Source organism: Balaenoptera musculus, chromosome 1 (assembly GCF_009873245.2).
Source record: "Balaenoptera musculus isolate JJ_BM4_2016_0621 chromosome 1, mBalMus1.pri.v3, whole genome shotgun sequence".
Lineage (NCBI taxonomy): Eukaryota > Metazoa > Chordata > Mammalia > Artiodactyla > Balaenopteridae > Balaenoptera > Balaenoptera musculus.
The window spans coordinates 108,494,394-108,512,300 of NC_045785.1; the positions used below are offsets into that span (position 1 = coordinate 108,494,394).

At 39.0% G+C, this 17,907-nt stretch overlaps 1 protein-coding gene across 2 annotated transcripts; it reads right to left on the bottom strand.

Moving 5' to 3' along the window:
- Window positions 1–3,781: 3,781 nt before the first annotated feature.
- Window positions 3,782–17,205, bottom strand: ANP32E (acidic nuclear phosphoprotein 32 family member E). 2 transcript variants are annotated; one of them, XM_036852274.1, is made up of 7 exons: window positions 16,802–17,205; window positions 13,805–13,954; window positions 13,204–13,326; window positions 11,671–11,836; window positions 10,098–10,279; window positions 4,836–4,890; window positions 3,782–4,170 (listed from the first exon to the last, which is right to left on the bottom strand). In XM_036852274.1, the coding sequence occupies exons 1-7, from the start codon at window positions 16,853–16,855 to the stop codon at window positions 4,100–4,102; spliced, it is 801 nt and encodes a 266-aa protein (XP_036708169.1). In that variant the 5' UTR covers window positions 16,856–17,205; the 3' UTR covers window positions 3,782–4,099. The 2 variants fall into 2 exon arrangements, with proteins under 2 accessions (XP_036708169.1, XP_036708178.1); XM_036852283.1 differs by lacking the exons at window positions 3,782–4,170; window positions 4,836–4,890; window positions 11,671–11,836 and having other exon boundaries at window positions 10,115–10,279; window positions 16,802–17,179.
- Between the last annotated feature and the right edge of the window lie 702 nt (window positions 17,206–17,907).

A 17,907-nucleotide genomic window follows, 5' to 3' on the forward strand; every position in this document is an offset into this window, starting at 1 on the left:
GTCATTGGTTCTTAAGAAATATAGTTGCTCCAACTTCAGTTCCTTCCATGATACTTATAGATTCTTCTACCAACCCCAGTATTCCTCAGACACAGCTGTCTATATAAATGACATTGAGCTCCATTGAGTACACTGTTACTGGCTTCTTGGTGCCAAGAGAAGACGACTGTGGGAGAAAATGCCTTCCAGTGGAGAAACCCAATAGCCTCTGTGAGTTAATTCTGGAGCTGTGGAGTGAGTCTAACCAGGAAAAGTTACAACTAAAGTGGAGGGCACAGGTCATGGCCTTCATCTGCAAGATGGTGCAGTCTGAGTATTTAATAGGAGAATCAGAGAAAATAGGGAACTGTTTACAAAGTCACTTCTTGAACAGCTAGAATGAGTTGTTTTCACCAGTGTTGTGTGCCTATTTGGTGGCCTGTGTCAGTATTGACAAGTAATGTGGATGTGCCCATTTTATAAGTAACCAGGTACAGATGATGCCTCAACAAAAATCTAAATTATTTGTAAATATTCATAAAATTGAAAGTCATACTTGCTTCTGATTCCTACTCAAGCAGAACTGCTGTCATGGGATAACCCTGCTTCAGGGTCTTACCACCCAAAAAAGTGGCTAGATTTGTATAAAAGTATTTTACCAATATATAAAGCCTTTTTACAGATTCTCCTGGAAATCATTTTGTAATTTCCATTTTGTGGTAGAACCTGTTCTCCTTCAAGTTAGGGCTCTTCATTAGACTAGTAGTAACACAAGTAACTGCCTCAGGCCAAATTACCCAAGCCTGGTTCTCAAATCTTAGGCTGATTAGTACATGAAAAAGGAATACAGTAGTAGAATGCTATTATTAAGCAATAGCTGCAGAATATCATTGCATCCAGTACTAGGAACAACAGAGGGGAAATTTTCAGCAACAGGGAGAATAAATGTCACGTGTTCCAAAGCCTCTCTTTAAAATATAGAACAAGGAATAAACAATACTTAAAAGTATTTTTGAATCACAATCTGTCACAGAATTGCTTCTTTACCTAACACCTCCACCAAAAACTTTTAGTGTATTTCTACCATCTTCTTTAACCAAGAGGGGAAAGGCTTTGAATATTTTAAGCCATAAAACCAAAAAATACCATACTAATTTCAATAAATAATTCCTGCAGTTGAAATATACTTCAATATTTTCCATCTCTCAGGAAGCAGAATTCCATAATTAAAATACCCTTTCGATATTAAACTGAAAAGCAATCATGAAAACATTACTTAACATTACACTTACGCCTTGACTTTATAAATAGATTCCAGACTTGTCTACAAATGAAACATTTTAAAAATCACTCATCACAGGAAAGCCAAAATGAGAGCAGAAAAAATGTTTGATTCAGGTTGGATTTACTCAAGGTTAACATGCAAGAATTATTTATATTTACATTACCTAAGGACTCTGAAGATAAACATTATACAGTACTAATGGAGACTTTGGACTCATTTTAGAAAACTATTTGGTGTACAAGAGGTTTATAATCACTTTAGTTAACTATAGATATAGTTACTTCAACTGTAGGTAATAAGTTATTACTTCAAATCAAAATACAAAAAGTACTGGCTCAATTTGCAACTCCAAAAGGAAAATCAATTTTTTCTGCTCTTTGGAAAAAAAGTTAGTAAGCTGATGAGTTAAACTATTACATTGTAGTACCTCATATCACATCCAAGCGTTTGAATGTTAACTTTCAAGCTGATTCTGTTTCTAAAAAGACCTTCAAAGCCCCCAATGGTGGTGTTCAAAAAATGAATGTCATACAGTGAAACTAATCATTAACAACAAATCTTCAATTTATTTGAAGCAATTCAGTTTCAAAAACTTTAAGTTACAGCAGTCACAGAAAAAAAAACACAGAACAGTCAGAAATAATAAAAGAATAATCAGGAGTACTGCATTTTTTTGTTTGTTTTTAACACTGTCATGGCTTTATTCAAAACACAGTTGCACAAAAGTATTAACTTCAAAGTTTTTAAGGAGGGTTTTGAGGAGTTCAACACACTATATACATACTGCCATACAAAGAGCATTAAAATAGGACCAAAAACTTCTACAAAATATAAAACCCACCCTTACTTATTTGCATGAAAATACCACCCACAAAGCTAAGTAAGTCTTAAAAAGTTTTTTGGAGGCTCTAAGTGTTGTTTTCAAACCAAAGAACTCTCATTTTGATTGCACAATAAGATGATTGATAAGAAAGTCAATATATAGATTTAACTTTTAAAATAAGTATTTTATAATCTGGCATACTATGCAATGAGAACCCTTAACGGACTAAAACAGGGCATTATAATTGTTAAAAAGGAGTAAAATGTTAGCCTTTTGGAGATTCCAACCCCCCCACTAAACTTATCCCAACAGTTTTATTTCAATCAGTTATGCAACTTTTTTAGTTTATCCACAAATAACTTGATCATTTTTTACTTTAAAACCCCGTCATACATTTTAAACCAAAAAAGAAGCAATACTATATTCAGTAATTTAAATGTGTCCCAGTACGAAAGTATAACTTCCATTAATTTGCTGATACTAACTTTTGAAAAACTTACAAATATTCAAAACAAAGGGGGAAAAATTTTTAGATAGCCAAAATTAAGAAAGCAATTGCCTTGAACATGGAGCCTCCACAACAAAAAAAGGAGATGTACTTGCCTACTCATAATATTATATTTAGTAGCTGTATAAGGAAACACACACTCACAGTTATCCCAAATATTTTTCTATTTTTAATGGACATCCACCTGAAACCAAATCTTAATTTTAATATTGATTTAGTTTCAAATATTTTTCCAACTGTCCAGTATATTTCAATTAAATGCTATATCTGGTAATGCTTTAAAACTATAGAAAGAATAATTAAAGGTTCTACTCAGGAAAATTAGAAATACTTTGCAGAGTGGTATCTAAATCATTTGGGAAGCTAATCTGATTTGAATGTCTCATTAATTATCAACAGGCAATTGTTCTGACTTTTGAGGAACACACATGCTGCTTCCAAGAGCCTCCTCTGCTTCTTTTCTTTCTTCATCCTCCTAATACAGTCTGTACATCTTGTCAAGAAAGAGATTTACAGTAAGCAGAGTCTGTTGCATAAAACTGTATTGATAATAATATTCGTATTTCAGAAAATACTCAATTTCTTTCACTTAGCTTGTTTAAAGCTAAGACAGGTCTGAAAAGGTGGTTGAGGTATAAGACAAAGTCATCTTGGGTATCCATAAGTTTTCCAACTCTTTTTTGAGAAGAGGGGAGTGAAACAAGAAAGGAAGGTGATCATAAAAGAAACACTGAGAGGAAAACGAAGAATGCACACTTAAAACAAAACAAAATAACAACCGTTGGCAGGTCATGATCTTCGACTTGAAGAAGAAAGGGCTCCCCTACATGTCTCTGAACTCAGTATAAGCAATTTTTCCTTGAAAACTAAAATCTTCTTAGTCACCTGGCTTAAAAGGTTTTAGAAGCCTTCACAAAAGCCATGAACTATATTGTTGAATAGAACCTTTACTATTCTGCTTCTACTTTCCAAGCTACTCATGTGACAAAAAAGCACCCAAATACCCTCAGCCAAAAAAAAAAAGTCACTGCCTTCAAACTAAAGATCTCTGGGTTGCCTCTAAAAAAATAACCAACTTATCATTCAAGAGACTATTTTCGTTCCAGATTCCAGCCAACTGTGATTTCAGTTAATTTATAAATAACTTTAAAACCCTATGAATGAAATGCACCATATTACGCCTGTGTAAAAGCAATCATGTTTTAATTATGCTAAAAATGACTAACACAGTGAGCTTTAATTAGAAAAATTAAGATTCTAAATAAATTGCTAGGGAATTTCACAATGGGGTCAATGAAAAATTTTCTCTACATACAATATGATCATTAACAGACTAGTTAATCTTATTTGGAATGGTAAGGCAAAAATAGTAAAACCACACTTTTCCTATAAAAAGTTACACATTATCTTCTGTAGGGATAGCTATCATACATGAAGAAACAAAGAAGATGTGATCACTCTATTGCACACCCAGGAACATTAGGGAATCTGGTCTTAGAATGATCTAGTCATCTTCTTCCTCTCCATCATCTTCAGCATCTCGTTTCCTCTTTTCCCCTCGAACACCTTCTTCTTCTGAAAGAGTAAAAGGAAAACTGTAAAATACTTAATTTTAACAAATGAATATTTGTTAAGCTACAGAATTTTGAATCTTAGTGAAAAGTTAATGGCGTAAGAAAATTATAGGTTAAGTTTCCCCTCTGCATTACTTTCAATTTCAGTATTGAAACAGCCTTAATAGACTTAGAAATCCATAAATAATGACAGCTTGCTATGCACCCTTGTGGCCAAATCATGAAGTACAGATCAAGAAACCAAGGGCTTGACATCATTGGAATTGTTAGTGAATTTTTAAATTTCTTGAAAAGCCTAGGTAAAGAGAAGCAGAGAGCAAATCTAAAATGGGCATTATCTGGAGGTCAACTGTTCTTCTCTTATAAATAAGGTTTCACACCCTCCAAAATGAAAGGCCTTAAGAAAATAATAAATTGAGCTTATGGTTCCATTATCTCTTCATTACTGTTTAGAAAATAAATGTTACAAGCTGTTTTTTTATTTTAAATGGAATTAATGAATACCCTGAGAAGACTCCTCTTTAAAAAAGGTTTTACACCTTTCAAGGAATTCTATTATATGTTACCAGCATCAAAGAGATCAGTGATAATTTGAATTATAGACTCATTCTTTAAAATCCATGAATAATAGCTTTTTAGGATTTTTGAATGGCTAATGTAACTCACCCTCTTCTTCTTCTTCTTCCCCTTCTTCAACATAGTCATCATCATCTTCTTCATCCTTGAGATTCAAATATTCAGTTTGAATATGATGCAAATGAACTTATTTTCGAAACAGAAATAGACTCACAGACATAGAAAACAAACTTACGGTTACCAAAGGGGAAAGGGGGTGGCGGAGGGATAAATTAGGAGTTTGGGATTAGCAGATACAAACTACTATATATAAAATAGATAAACAACAAGGTCTTACTGTATAGCACAGGGAACTATATTCAATATCCCACAATAAACCATAATGAAAAAGAATATGAAAAAGAGTATGTATATGTATACATATATATGTATAACTGAATCACTTTGCCATATACCAGAAACTTACACAACATTGTAAATCAACTATACTTCAATTAAAAGAAAAAAAATTCAGTTTGAGAATAAATAAGCCATGACATGGGCTATTCACTGTTTGATAATAATACATTCCAACAGGAGCAAAAACTATGGTCATCCTGTGTTCTGACAACCTCTGCCTCACTTACAGAGGTCTTTTTAAAAACCCAACTAAATCTAGTTTCTTCGTGAAAACAAGTTATGTTTGAAACCAGAAATGTTCAAAAGAACTTTCTGCAACAATGGAAATGTTCTGTATCTGTGCTGTCCAATACAGTAACCACTAGCCACAGGTGGCTCCTGAGCATTTGAAATGTGACCAGTGCAAATAAGGAACTGAATTTTAATTTTATTTTACTTTAACTAAATAAACAAATGTGCACGGTGGCTAATGGACAGAGTAACTTTTGACTATTTCAAAGACACAGTCTTCTGTTTTATAGACTGAGGAAGGATCACCTGAATCTTAGCCTGAACACAGCTACACGTGTTGAATAAGTCACTTAATCTCTCTGGACCTTAGTTTTCCAATCAATGAAAGGAAGTATTCATATAGAAAGATCTCTAAGTTCCTTCTACATCTAAAAATCTACACATCAAAATAGCAAAAGTCAATAAAAATCACAATAAAACTTGATCTACAACTCCTGTGGAATGAGTTGTTCTGGATAGCTAAGATTTAAACATAGCTTTGAAACATCATAACCATTTTTTTTTTACTTTAGCCAACTGGGATAAAATCTCTAAAGTGCATTGTACACTTCTACCATTTTATGCTAAACCTAACAAATCTTTTTCTTGAATTGTCATAGTCACCATTGTGACCATGAGCAGTACACTAATTAGTATATGCCAATTCTCTCAAAGCCTATTAATATATATAAGATGGTTTTCTCCTTTTTAAAATGACCCTGGCCTCTACTTTGAGTTGTATCTTCCCCTAGTTTTTATGCCTTCTCTTTTGCAGTTAGTTACTATTTCAATTTTAATCTGCTACTGATTCAGAAAATAGATCAACAAGCTTACCAGAGAACTGAATATAAAAGAGAAAACAGGATTAGAATAATGGCTTGAATAATCTCCTACAAAGAAAATGTCTTTTGTTACGTATACCTTTTACAGTTACCGCCTTGTGCTTGGTTGTGTTCCAAATGGTTAAGTTCCAATATATGTTTGAAAAAACGGAATCAAGCTAGGGTCCCCCCTCCAACCCCAAAATAGTTTACTCCTTTAAAATAGTTTAAATGGCAAATGTTAAGAACTGCTGGGTAGTTAGGAAAAACTTGGACAACCCACACTTTTCAAAGTATCCACAGCTCTATTTGTGTCTAGAAATGTTAAACAGAACCTATGATTTCAGCATTTAGCTTAAAGCCCCTGAGAAACTAAACTGCATGACACTTATATCAGAAATCATTCTTATACAGTCAATTCAAACACTAAAACATTCCATACCAGAACACCCAAGCTGCCAGGAGCATAAGCAATAGATGGGGTAGCAAATAAACTACGGAACTATAGTAAAAATCAGGAGAACGTGTGGGCTTACATTTAAAGAAGAAAAGAAAGGAAGAGAAGAGGGGTAGAGGAGAGAGGGGATGGAAGAGTGGGGAAAGAGAGAGGAAAAGAAGGAGAAAGAAAAGGACATTTTAAACATTTCAAATCTGTAAGGAATGATAAATGAGGGTATTTAAATATTTATAATTTTTTAAAAGCCACTTGAAATACTAATCACATTTATTCATGATAATTTAGAAAAGCCCAAGTCTAAAAAGCAAATTACTTCTCTGGATTTTGTTTTAAACAAAACATGATTAATCAATTCATGTTTTTATGCCTTTTTAAAAAAAATATCATCTATTAGATTACCAGAGACTTGCTCTGTAAGGATTATGGTCTTAGTTCCTAACTAGTGGGTAATAAAATGTTTCCTCATTTGTACTATGAATAGTGCAAGAACACCATAATTCCCAATTCTTCTAAAGCCCCCATCTCCATTTTTAATGAAGTATACTACACATACATAAGTCCTTCTTTATACATATTAATTCCTTACCTCTGAAGAGCAGCTGAAATAGAAATAAGACTCAAACAAAACATAACTAATCAAATACCATTTCTACCTCCTTCTAATTTCTTTTTTAAATCTTATAGTCTCTGAAGTTTCTTTGGCTCTTAGCTTCTAAAAACAAGGCTTCGGGCTTCCCTGGTGGCACAGTGGTTAAGAATCCGCCTGCCAATGCAGGGGACACGGGTTTGAGCCCTGGTCTGGGAAGATCCTACATGCCGCGGAGCAACTAAGCCCGTGTGCCACAACTACTGAGCCCGCATGCTAGAGCCCGTGCTCCGCAACAAAGAGTAGCCCCTGCTCGCCGCAACTAGAGAAAGCCAGCATGCAGCAACAAAGACCCAATGCAGCCAGAATACATAAAAATAAAATAAATAAATTTATTTTAAAAAATAAAAATAAAAACAAGACTTCATTTTAAAAAACATCCAAATTATCTCATCATGATTGAAAACTTCTGGTCCCAGCTACTTGGGTACCACATTGACTTAATGTTGTATGTATTATCTTAGAGATGTTTCCTCTATACTCCACTACATCATTTTTAGTTAATATTTCCCAGTACTCAATGGAATGATAAACATAAACATTTGCAGTTAGCTGAAGGTCATTTTTAAATGACTTAATACTATTTAAAGAAGAATTACTGGCAGAGAAAATAAAAAGTCAATTGCAGGGAATTCCCTGGTGGTCCAGTGGTTAGGACTCCATGCTTCCACTGCAGGGGGCATGGGTTCGATATCCGGTCAGGGAACTAAGATCCCGCAAGCAGTGCAGCACAGCCAAACAAACAAACAAACAAAATAAAACAAAGTCAAACTGCAAAATAACAAGTCCATTACTTTACTAAGTAAATTAAAACTTAGGGGAAAAATATTCAAGTTGTATGCTGATGTAAACTGAATAGGTTGCCTTTCTCCCTGAATACTTAAAATACTTAAAAGTTCTGTTCTTCACTATTGTAAAGCTAACTCACGAAAGCCCCAAACAAGTTTAAGTCCCATTTTTTCTACACTAGTTTCATATTTAAAATGGTATCAGAGGGCTTCCCTGGTGGTGCAGTGGTTGAGAATCCGCCTGCCAATGCAGGGGACACAGGTTCAATCCCTGGTCCGGGAAGATCCCACAGGCCGTGGAGCAACTAAGCCGGTGTGCCACAACTACTGAGCCTGTGCTCTAGAGCCCGTGAGCCACAACTACTGAGCCCGTGTGCTCTAGAGCCCGTGAGCCACAACTACTGAGCCCGTGTGCTCTAGAGCCCGTGAGCCACAACTACTGAGCCCGCGTGCCGCAACTACTGAAGCCCGCACGCCTAGAGCCCATGCTCCACAACGAGAGAAGCCACTGCAATGAGAAGCCCGTGCACAGCAACGAAGAGCAGCCCCCGCTCACTGCAACTAGAGAAAGCCTGCGCGCAGCAAAGAAGACCCAACACTGCCAAAAATAAATAAATAAATAATAAAATAATTTTTTTAAAAAATGGTATCAGAGAAAAATCATCATTAATCAGTGATACTGTCTATCTAACTAATGTAAAAGTCATTAGGAGAACAAATAAAAATACAATTTCTAGTCTAAATAAGAGATGTTATTTTTAATAATAAATATTACTTTATGAATTATGAAAACAAAACTCAGTAATTTAACATTAGAAGAAAATAACTTATCTAAACTCCCAGGGACTAAAGATCATTTGTTCAAGTCAACTGATTTCCTATGAACCTACTATGTCCCAGTCAATGTACTGGATGCTGAGATAGTAAAATGAACAGCCCTCCCCTGAAGGAGCTATCTAGTAGGAAGTGGCCAAATAAACAAGTTTTTACAGAAGTGTCTACAGGCAACATACACCTAATCAAGGTTCAAAGGTAACAGAGGAAGGAGTGACTGTCTCTTAAAAATTACAGAAAGCTTCAATAATGAGGCAACGCCAGAGTTGAGTGTTTAAAGATAAGAATCACGAGGCATGATTTGAGTGGTAGTTACACAAGTATGTACATATATAAAATTTCATGGAGCTGTACATAAAATCAGTCCACTTTACATGCTTTAGTACATTTATGTTTACCTGAGAAAAAAGAAAGTAAAGTTCATTAGAAGGCATGGGTAGAAAGTCATTTCAGATGAGTAAACAATGTGTATACAGAAAGGCAATAATAGCTTCGTGTGATGATTTAATTTGGTATTGAGGGAGATGAAGCTAGAGAAGGTAGCAGAGGCTAGATAATGAAGGGCCTTGTATGTCTTGGTGGCAACAGGGAAACATTAAAGGGTTTCAAGCAGGCTACTGATATGATCACATTTGCATGCAGACTACACAGGCAAGCACTATAGAGGATACAACAAAGTGGTGACGCTGTTCTCAAAGAGACCATTTAGAAAACTACTAGAAAAGCATAAGCAAGAAATAATTAGGGGAAAGGAAAGTTTTCATGAGTGCCTATAACGTGCCAGCAACTAGATACTTTACACATATTAGTTTGTTAAATCCTTAACGACCCTATGAAGTTGGTATAATCTCAGTTTTATAAATGCAGAAACTGAGGCTCAGAAACATTTGTAAAATGTTTCCACTATCCCAGGCTGCTGAGGGAAGAACGGATTTGAAAGCTATCTAGGAGGTAAAATCATAGGGTTTATGATTATCTGGATATAATATGAACTGGGGGGCAGTGGGAAAAAAGACAGGCAGACACACACACACAAGTTAGAAACAACTCTCAGATTTCTACACAACTTACTTTTTATATTACTTAACCCTATGCCTAAATAGTTAATTTTCAGTGCACATAAGAAGGTCTATTCACCTGAATTTCTTCTTTCATTAAGTATGACAGGCCCACCTCCTCTTCTCCCTCTCCCAGTTCTGAGCCTGCTTCATCTTCATCCTCATCCTCATCCTCATCCTCCTCTTCTTCTTCCTCTTCCTCATATCCTTCAGGTGGACCAGCTTCATCTTCCTCTTCCTCTTCATCATCTTCATCTCCATCTTTAAAAATATTTTAAAAGATAAGCAAATGTCTGGGCAAATGTTTTTGCCTTGGCCCCTCAAACTCATAAGCCAATGGGTAGAAAGTATCTCAGGGTGATTTTTTTTTTTTTTTAAGATTTCTCTTTTATAACATCCCATTTACTGTTTGAGAAATATGGTGTCTAAATATTAAAATGTTCCCAACGTATAGATTTTTCATCAAAACATTACATGGACTAAAGTTTATTTTACTTCGTGGACACTTCAAAACCTGCCTGTCGGGGCTTCCCTGGTGGCGCAGTGGTTGAGAATCTGCCTGCCAGTGCAGGGGACACCGGTTCGAGTCCTGGTCTGGGAAGATCCCACATGCCGCGGAGCAACTAGGCCCGTGAGCCACAATTACTGAGCCTGCGCGTCTGGAGCCTGTGCTCCGCAACAAGAGAGGCCGCGATAATGAGAGGCCCGCGCACCGCGATGAAGAGTGGCCCCCACTTGCTGCAACTAGAGAAAGCCCTCGCACAGAAACGAAGACCCAACACAGCCATAAATAAATAAATAAATAAATAAACCCAAAGTTTAAAAAAAAAAAAAAAAAAAACCTGCCTGTCCATCATTCCATCATTTTATAACACTGTTTATCTATCAAATTTCTTCTTACATGTGAAAAACTTTTCAACCAGTAGTAACAGTGTCCCATTACTGACAACAGCTTTTCTGTCATCTGATCTATTAGTCACCCATTTATCCAAAAATGTATATTCAACTCTCTAGAGCATTTCCATCATCCCCCCCCCAAAAAAAAAAACATATCCATTAACAGTCACTCACCATCCTCTCCCGCAGCCCTGACAACCGTTAATCTACTTTCTGTCTCTACGAATTTGCCTCTTCTGGGCATTTCATATAAATGGTATCACACAATATGTGGCTTGAGTATGGCTTCTTTCACTTAGCAGAATGTTTTCAAGGTTCACACACTGTAGCATGTACCAGTACTTCAATCATTTTTGTGGCTGAATAATATTCCATTGTATGGATCTATCACATTTTGTTTATTCACCAGTTGATAGACACTTGGGTTGTTTCTACTTTGTGACTTGTATGGATAATTATGTGATGAATGGTTCTTTATTTTTTTTAGTACTATTTTAAAAGTTACCACTTTTACTGGGTGGTGGTTAAGTTTACACAAATATAAAATATCATGGAGCTTAATATTATAACAATCATTAAATTCCCCAAAGCTATCAGAAATCTGAACGAATACAGGACTAGGGCTATGAGTTTTTAAATTTTTGTCTTACTAACGTCTTTTTTTTCCCACACCTAAATACCCAGGCCCAATCTAATTTGCCAGCTAGACTGGAGGCTATAACTGTGACACATTTATGTGTATTAAGAATGATTACCTTCATCATCCTCTTCTTCTGAGTCTGGTGCTTCATTATCCTCCTGGTCAAATCCATCTAAGTACGTGATTTGCTGTAGCAGTTCAAAAATACTTTCTCTATAATCTTCCAGGTTTGTGATCTCACAGTTAAACAAGTCAAGACTCTTCAAATTTTTAAGATTTTGCTGGAAAAGTAAAAAGTTAAAAATTACATTCAAGATTTAAAATCTCATGTTATTTATTTATTTATTTTTAATTTTATTTATTTATTTATGGCTGTGTTGGGTCTTCCTTTCTGTGTGACGGCTTTCTCTAGTTGCGGCAAGTGGGGGCCACTCTTCATCGCGGTGCGCGAGCCTCTCACTATCGCGGCCTCTCTTGTTGCGGAGCACAGGCTCCAGACGGGCAGGCTCAGTAATTGTGGCTCACGGGCCTAGTTGCTCCGCGGCATGTGGGATCTTCCCAGACCAGGGCTCGAACCCGTGTCCCCTGCATTGGCAGGCAGATTCTCAACCACTGCGCCACCAGGGAAGCCCTATTTATTTTTAATTCATGAACATATATACAACTTTAAATCAAGAGAATGATTTTTTTGGATTTTTAGAATTTTATAATGAAGGGTTATTATATCAAGCACAGCTAATTCTCTTAATGAGGCCCTGGCACGTAAACTCCACAGGAGTAGGAACTTTGTTTTGGTAACTGCTGTATCTCTAGCACCTGGCTTAGTGCCTTACTCATAGTATGCACTCAGTATACTTTGTTGACTGAATCTCTGCCTAAATAGGCAACAACAATAACATGGTTAGTTTAAATCCACAGTCAAGCTTATTTTCAACAATTTCAACCTCCTCCCAAGCTTTTTTTAAAAAATCAGAGCAACGATTTTCAGAGTTTCACTTCATCTCCTTTTCCTTCCCTCATACTAGGAAACAAAGGAGCAAATAAAAATAATCAAGAAGAACGAAAAAGGAATAGAATTTAAGAAAATATTGGAAACTTTAAAACCAGATATTCAGCTCCTGAAGTTGATGATAAAATAAATTTCTCACTGATTTAAAAATTTATCTGGGGCTTCCCTGGTGGCGCAGTGGTTAGGAATCCGCCTGCCAATGCAGGGGACACAGGTTCGAGCCCTGGTCTGGGAAGATCCCACATGCCGCGGAGCAACTAAGCCCGTGCGCCACAACTACTGAGCCCCCTACAGCCTGTGCTCCGCAACAAGAGAAGCCACCGCAATGAGAAACCCACGCACCGCAGAGTAGCCCCTGCTCTCCGCAAGTAGAGAAAGCCCGTGCGCAGCAACAAAGACCCAATGCAGCCAAAAAAAAATAAATAAAATCGTAAAGTAAATAAATTTATTTTTAAAAAAATTTATCTGAATGTTTTACTCCAAAGGAAAATAAAGCAGTATCATCTAGATCACAACATATAAGAAATTCAGAAGTTTCAAAAGAGTGACATAAATACAAGTCAGTAAGATAAAATTCAAGCAAATCTCAGAAAAATTCAACCAAAAATAGCAAGTCCAGAGACAAACCTTTCCACTTACCAGAGCTTCTACTGTACTGAGATCTTTGATTTTGTTTCCACTCAAATTGAGGTAGGTAAGGTTTGGACATTTCTCTGCCAGGACTTCCAAGCCTCCAGAAATTATATTGTCACTAAGTTCCAACTACATATTCAACATGGGGAGAAAACAAAGAATGGTGAAGGCTTAGGACAAATCAAAGATTTCTCAAATGTATCAATTTAAAGAAAACAATTGTCATTCTCTCTGGCTTCAAGGGACTGTCACAGTCTTTAATTTCCAAAATCCCACCTATGACTGCCAAATAAAATATTAGAATCTCTATATAACAGACTTCTAACTCAGGTTTGGTTCCAGTTGTATAATAGTTGGATTTTATGTTTCAAAGAAAAACATTTGGTAGATGTTAAATTCATGCCATAAGCGATTTCATTAGTCAATTTAAATTTCCAAAAGTAATATGACAGCTGATTTCAAAATCCTACATAACCCGTTTTCTTACCTCTAGAAACTTAGAACCTTCTAATTAAAAGGCAGAATGGTTGTTTCATTTGGGAAAAAAATATACATAATAGCCCACGGCATCAAAATCATGATGCTTTCACGCCTAGTGCCAGCTTACCTTTCGAAGTTTATTTAAGCTGGGCAGCCGGGCCAGTGAACTTAGTTCCACATTAGCCATACTCAGAAACTCTAGTTTTTTAAAAGTATCATTCAGGCCCTCAATTTCCCCATTGACACAGAGGCAATTATCAAGGACCAACTCTGTCACCTATAAGAGAGAATATGAATGATTCTTTAGTTTGCAGTCTGTTTAGCAAAAGACCTGGGTCCTGACACTCTGGAAATGTGAATATTAAAACCACCAATTCCCTCATATAGATCCTTTTCATTCTCCCCCCAAATTGAAATACAGTCTTAAGTCATCATTATAAGTTAACTTTTTAAAATTTAAACTTGGACTAAGAAGTTCAATGCCTGCTTCAAATCACTAATAAAAAAATTTTAATTGCATAAAAAATAAGACTTTGAAAAAGGTCCCATGTGAAAATAGTTTCTGACCCTCATGAAAAAGACCCTCAACATCAGGGCATATACTTATGCATGAGGGGATACCAAGGCTACTGAGAAAGGATTTAAGTGAGTCCTAAAACAGCAGGGAGAAGAAAGGAAATTGTTTTATTCACTTTTTCAGATTAAACCCCCTTATTTTGGTTGATAAATGTCACCATAACTCAAAAATATCTTGTTACCCTTAATGAAGAAATGTTAGAAAGCTCCTTCTGAGACAGCCCAGCGTTCAGATGTTATTTGTTCTAATATCAAGGCGAAACAATATCACCCAGAACAACACATCCTTGACAAAATGTTATTTTTCCCTGCCACCCTGGTAGAATTTTTGTGACTTCTCCCCAGTCTTGGGAAGGGGGTGCTGGATCCTCTCTTAGGTCAGAGTTGTAACAAAACTTCCTGGTGTGGGCCTAAATGGACTTAATCTTAAGAGGGAGGCAGGAAACCTTGGTTCTCCATTCTCAATGCAAAAATATGTTTGAGGTATTTTGAGAAGTAAAAATTAGCAACAAGGAATGCTACCTTCTCTATTTGAACATGACATAATTATTTCAGGAAGCAAAGAAGGCATCATAATCTGTTTAGAGAGGAGGAAGCCAAGGCCCAGAAGGTAAGAATGACTGCCTAGGGTCAGTCACAGTATGTGGCGGAGCTGTGCCTCCACTGTAAGTCTTCTGACTCCTAGTCTAGCTGAGTGGAGGAGAGAGGGCCACTAGGTTTGGTGTCAGAAAACCAGTTCTTCCACTTGAGTAAGTAACTTCACTGCCCTGAGACTCCGTTTGCTAATTTGGAGTCTACAACAATACCATCCACCTTACAAGTCTGTCGGAAGGAGGAAACAACAAACAGGAGAAGCGCTTCGTAAACTGTAAAGGACTATACAAATAGGAGACCGTTATTACACCACAGGGGAAGGAGGAGAGGCTGCAAAAAGGCAACATCCGGCACTCCCCAAAACTGGCAAGGAAATTACTAGGGATAGGATAGGTATAAGAATGGGAAGGAGGGGCAAACCCACTTTTCCAACCCAAGACATAAAAGAGTATTCGAAATGTGTGCTTCTTCGAGACAGCATTTTAACTTTGATTTTGTTTGTTTTTTCCTTAAGCCCCTAAAGACTAGGCCCTAGGAAACTTCAAGTTATCTGTGGGATGATAGTACTGACTGTTTCCTCCTCCCTGCTATCTACCAATTTCAGCGAAACAGAGACTTTTTTAAAAGTACATAAAGACCTTGGATTCCCACCCTTCACGCCGCCACAGCCCACCGAACAAACCCTACTCATCCTCCACGCTGGTATGCACAAGCACCACCTCCACCCCTGCTGGAAAAAAATTATATCCCTTATATTGCAATTCTGGGGTTATTTCAGAGGCCGCAATTAGCAAGACCCTATAGACATTTTCCTCTGCGACCAGAAATGCGAGGTTCCTCGTTGGCCATGGGCCCCGCTCTCGCGACCTGCCGCTCCGACCGACGGGAAACCCCACAAGGGGCGGGGACTCCCCAAGGAAAAAGGGGGTCGCCTCCCAGCCCGCGTTCCCCTAGCGACTCCGGCCCGGGCGTGGAGAGCTGGGTGAAGCCGAGGAGGCGCCCGCGAAAAGGAGGCGGAAACGCCTCCCGCCCGACCCCCGAAAAGTTGACCACGACCCCGCCTCACGTGGCCCCTCCCAACCCCGTCTCTTTAACTAAGGCGACAGCAGCGAGAGCGCATCATTTAGTTCCGCCGAGCCCATCTTGAAAACACGAAACTTCTACGACCCATTTGTTGAGTTTTGTGAAACCGTCTCCAGGGATCAAAATTGGAGTTGCAGCCACCACGATACGACACGCCGAATTTCGTTACACCGCGGGGGGACGAAGGGGATAAAGCCTCGTGTCCTCTCCCCACCTCCGGTCACTGCGACGAGTCCCAAAACTTACCCGCGGCCGAAGAACGGGCCGCTGACCCAGATTCCGCCTGGCGGCGGGCGGCGCGCGCCGCTTCCCGGGGGAGTGGGCGCCGCCAGCAGTGGGCCGTCCGCGGACTCCGCGAGCGACCCCAGCCCGCGCCCGGCGCGACGTCGTCCAACGCCCAGGGGACTCGAGGCCGGAGACGCCCCCCAGCCCAAAAAAAAGAGTTGGCAGCACTGCAGAAAAGTTGGACTAACTTCTCAGGCGACGATGGCTGCGGCAGAGGCGAGTGGGACTGGGGGATCGCGCCCACGCCGCCGGCCCCAAGGAGCTGGAACGTGAGGAGCGAAGCGGCCGAGCGGCCCCCAACACCCCGCTTCCCGCCTCCACGAGGCCAGGACGCCTGACTCGAGGAGAGGAGAAGGGGCTAAGCCCCCAAGCACACACAAAAACGCCCCTAGAAACTTAAACCCTTCGCCATTTTAAGTAAAAGATTTTAATGATTTAAAAGTTAAAATTAAATATTTTCCCCCAGTCCTACCCCCAGATGGGGGTTAATTCATTACCCCGCCCCACACACCCACCAGGACCCCCAGAAACCCGATCCTCCGAATACAGGGCTGGTGAGGAAGGGGAGGGGGCTGAGTCATCTCACCTCCTCCGGGGCTCTGTCCCTTAACTCCAGGTTAATCCTCTTCTTCATCTCCATGTCCTCCTCCTGCTCTTCTGCTACTACTCTCCTCCCTTACCTTTTCCTGCCTTTCCCACTACCCCCAACCCTAAAATTTTAAAAGATTTGGAAATGAATGAAAAGAAACGCAAATATAAACGCCCACCACCACCACCAGATAGGTGTGGGGGAGAAAGAAGGGAATAGCAAATGGAGTCCAAGGAGTTGGGACTCTAACTCAGCTGCCCCCACCTCCTTGTCCACACACTCGCGCGCGCACTCACACGCACACACATACACACACCCGCAGTTCCTTCCCCTTCAATGGCTGCTCGGAGACTGAGCCTCCATGACACGGCACCGCCAACCCCCTGGCCTACACTCCACCCACCTCCCGAATGTATTGGTTGATTCTTCAGCATCTCACTACTCCACTGGGTTACATAAATGTCTATCAGTCTTTAGGGTGGACCTGAGCCAGAAACACTGTGCCTATTGGCTACGACCAAGCGCGCAGTTAACTCCGATAGGTCCAGGAAGGTGTTCGTCCCGGGGAAATGATTTTGAATCCCAATAGCCCCCCTCCTTTTCTTTGTGTGATTGGCGCGCTTTCCCTAGGCGATCGGACGGTTTTGAAGCCTGTCGGGTTTCTTTTTGTTTTTGTTTTGCCTGTTTTTAGTGTTAAAGGAAGGAAGAAAGCATCCTTCTTACGTGTGGAAGTTGCGAGACAGATAATTTACCACACGGCACCCACCCGCTCTTGGCGGTTTTAAAGCACAGCTCCTGCTTTGCAGCCAAAGTGTACAGCAACGTGCACATCACATAAAAAGGACGCCTTCGTGGCACTGTCCTGCCGGAGATAGGCTTCTGGTGCAGAACCAGAGCAGGGATAAAGATGGTAGTTTAACTTCCAGCAGGAAGTACTGAACGATTTTGAAAGCAGTTGGGTGAGGTATAAGTTAGGCACCTTTAAATAAAACTACCCTGGAGGAATTGTTACTGAGGTAATTGTTGCTGTAATAAACACTAAGACGTTGGAGGGAAAACAGTGCTGGCCTAACGAAAATCAGACATCAACGCGCATAGAAATG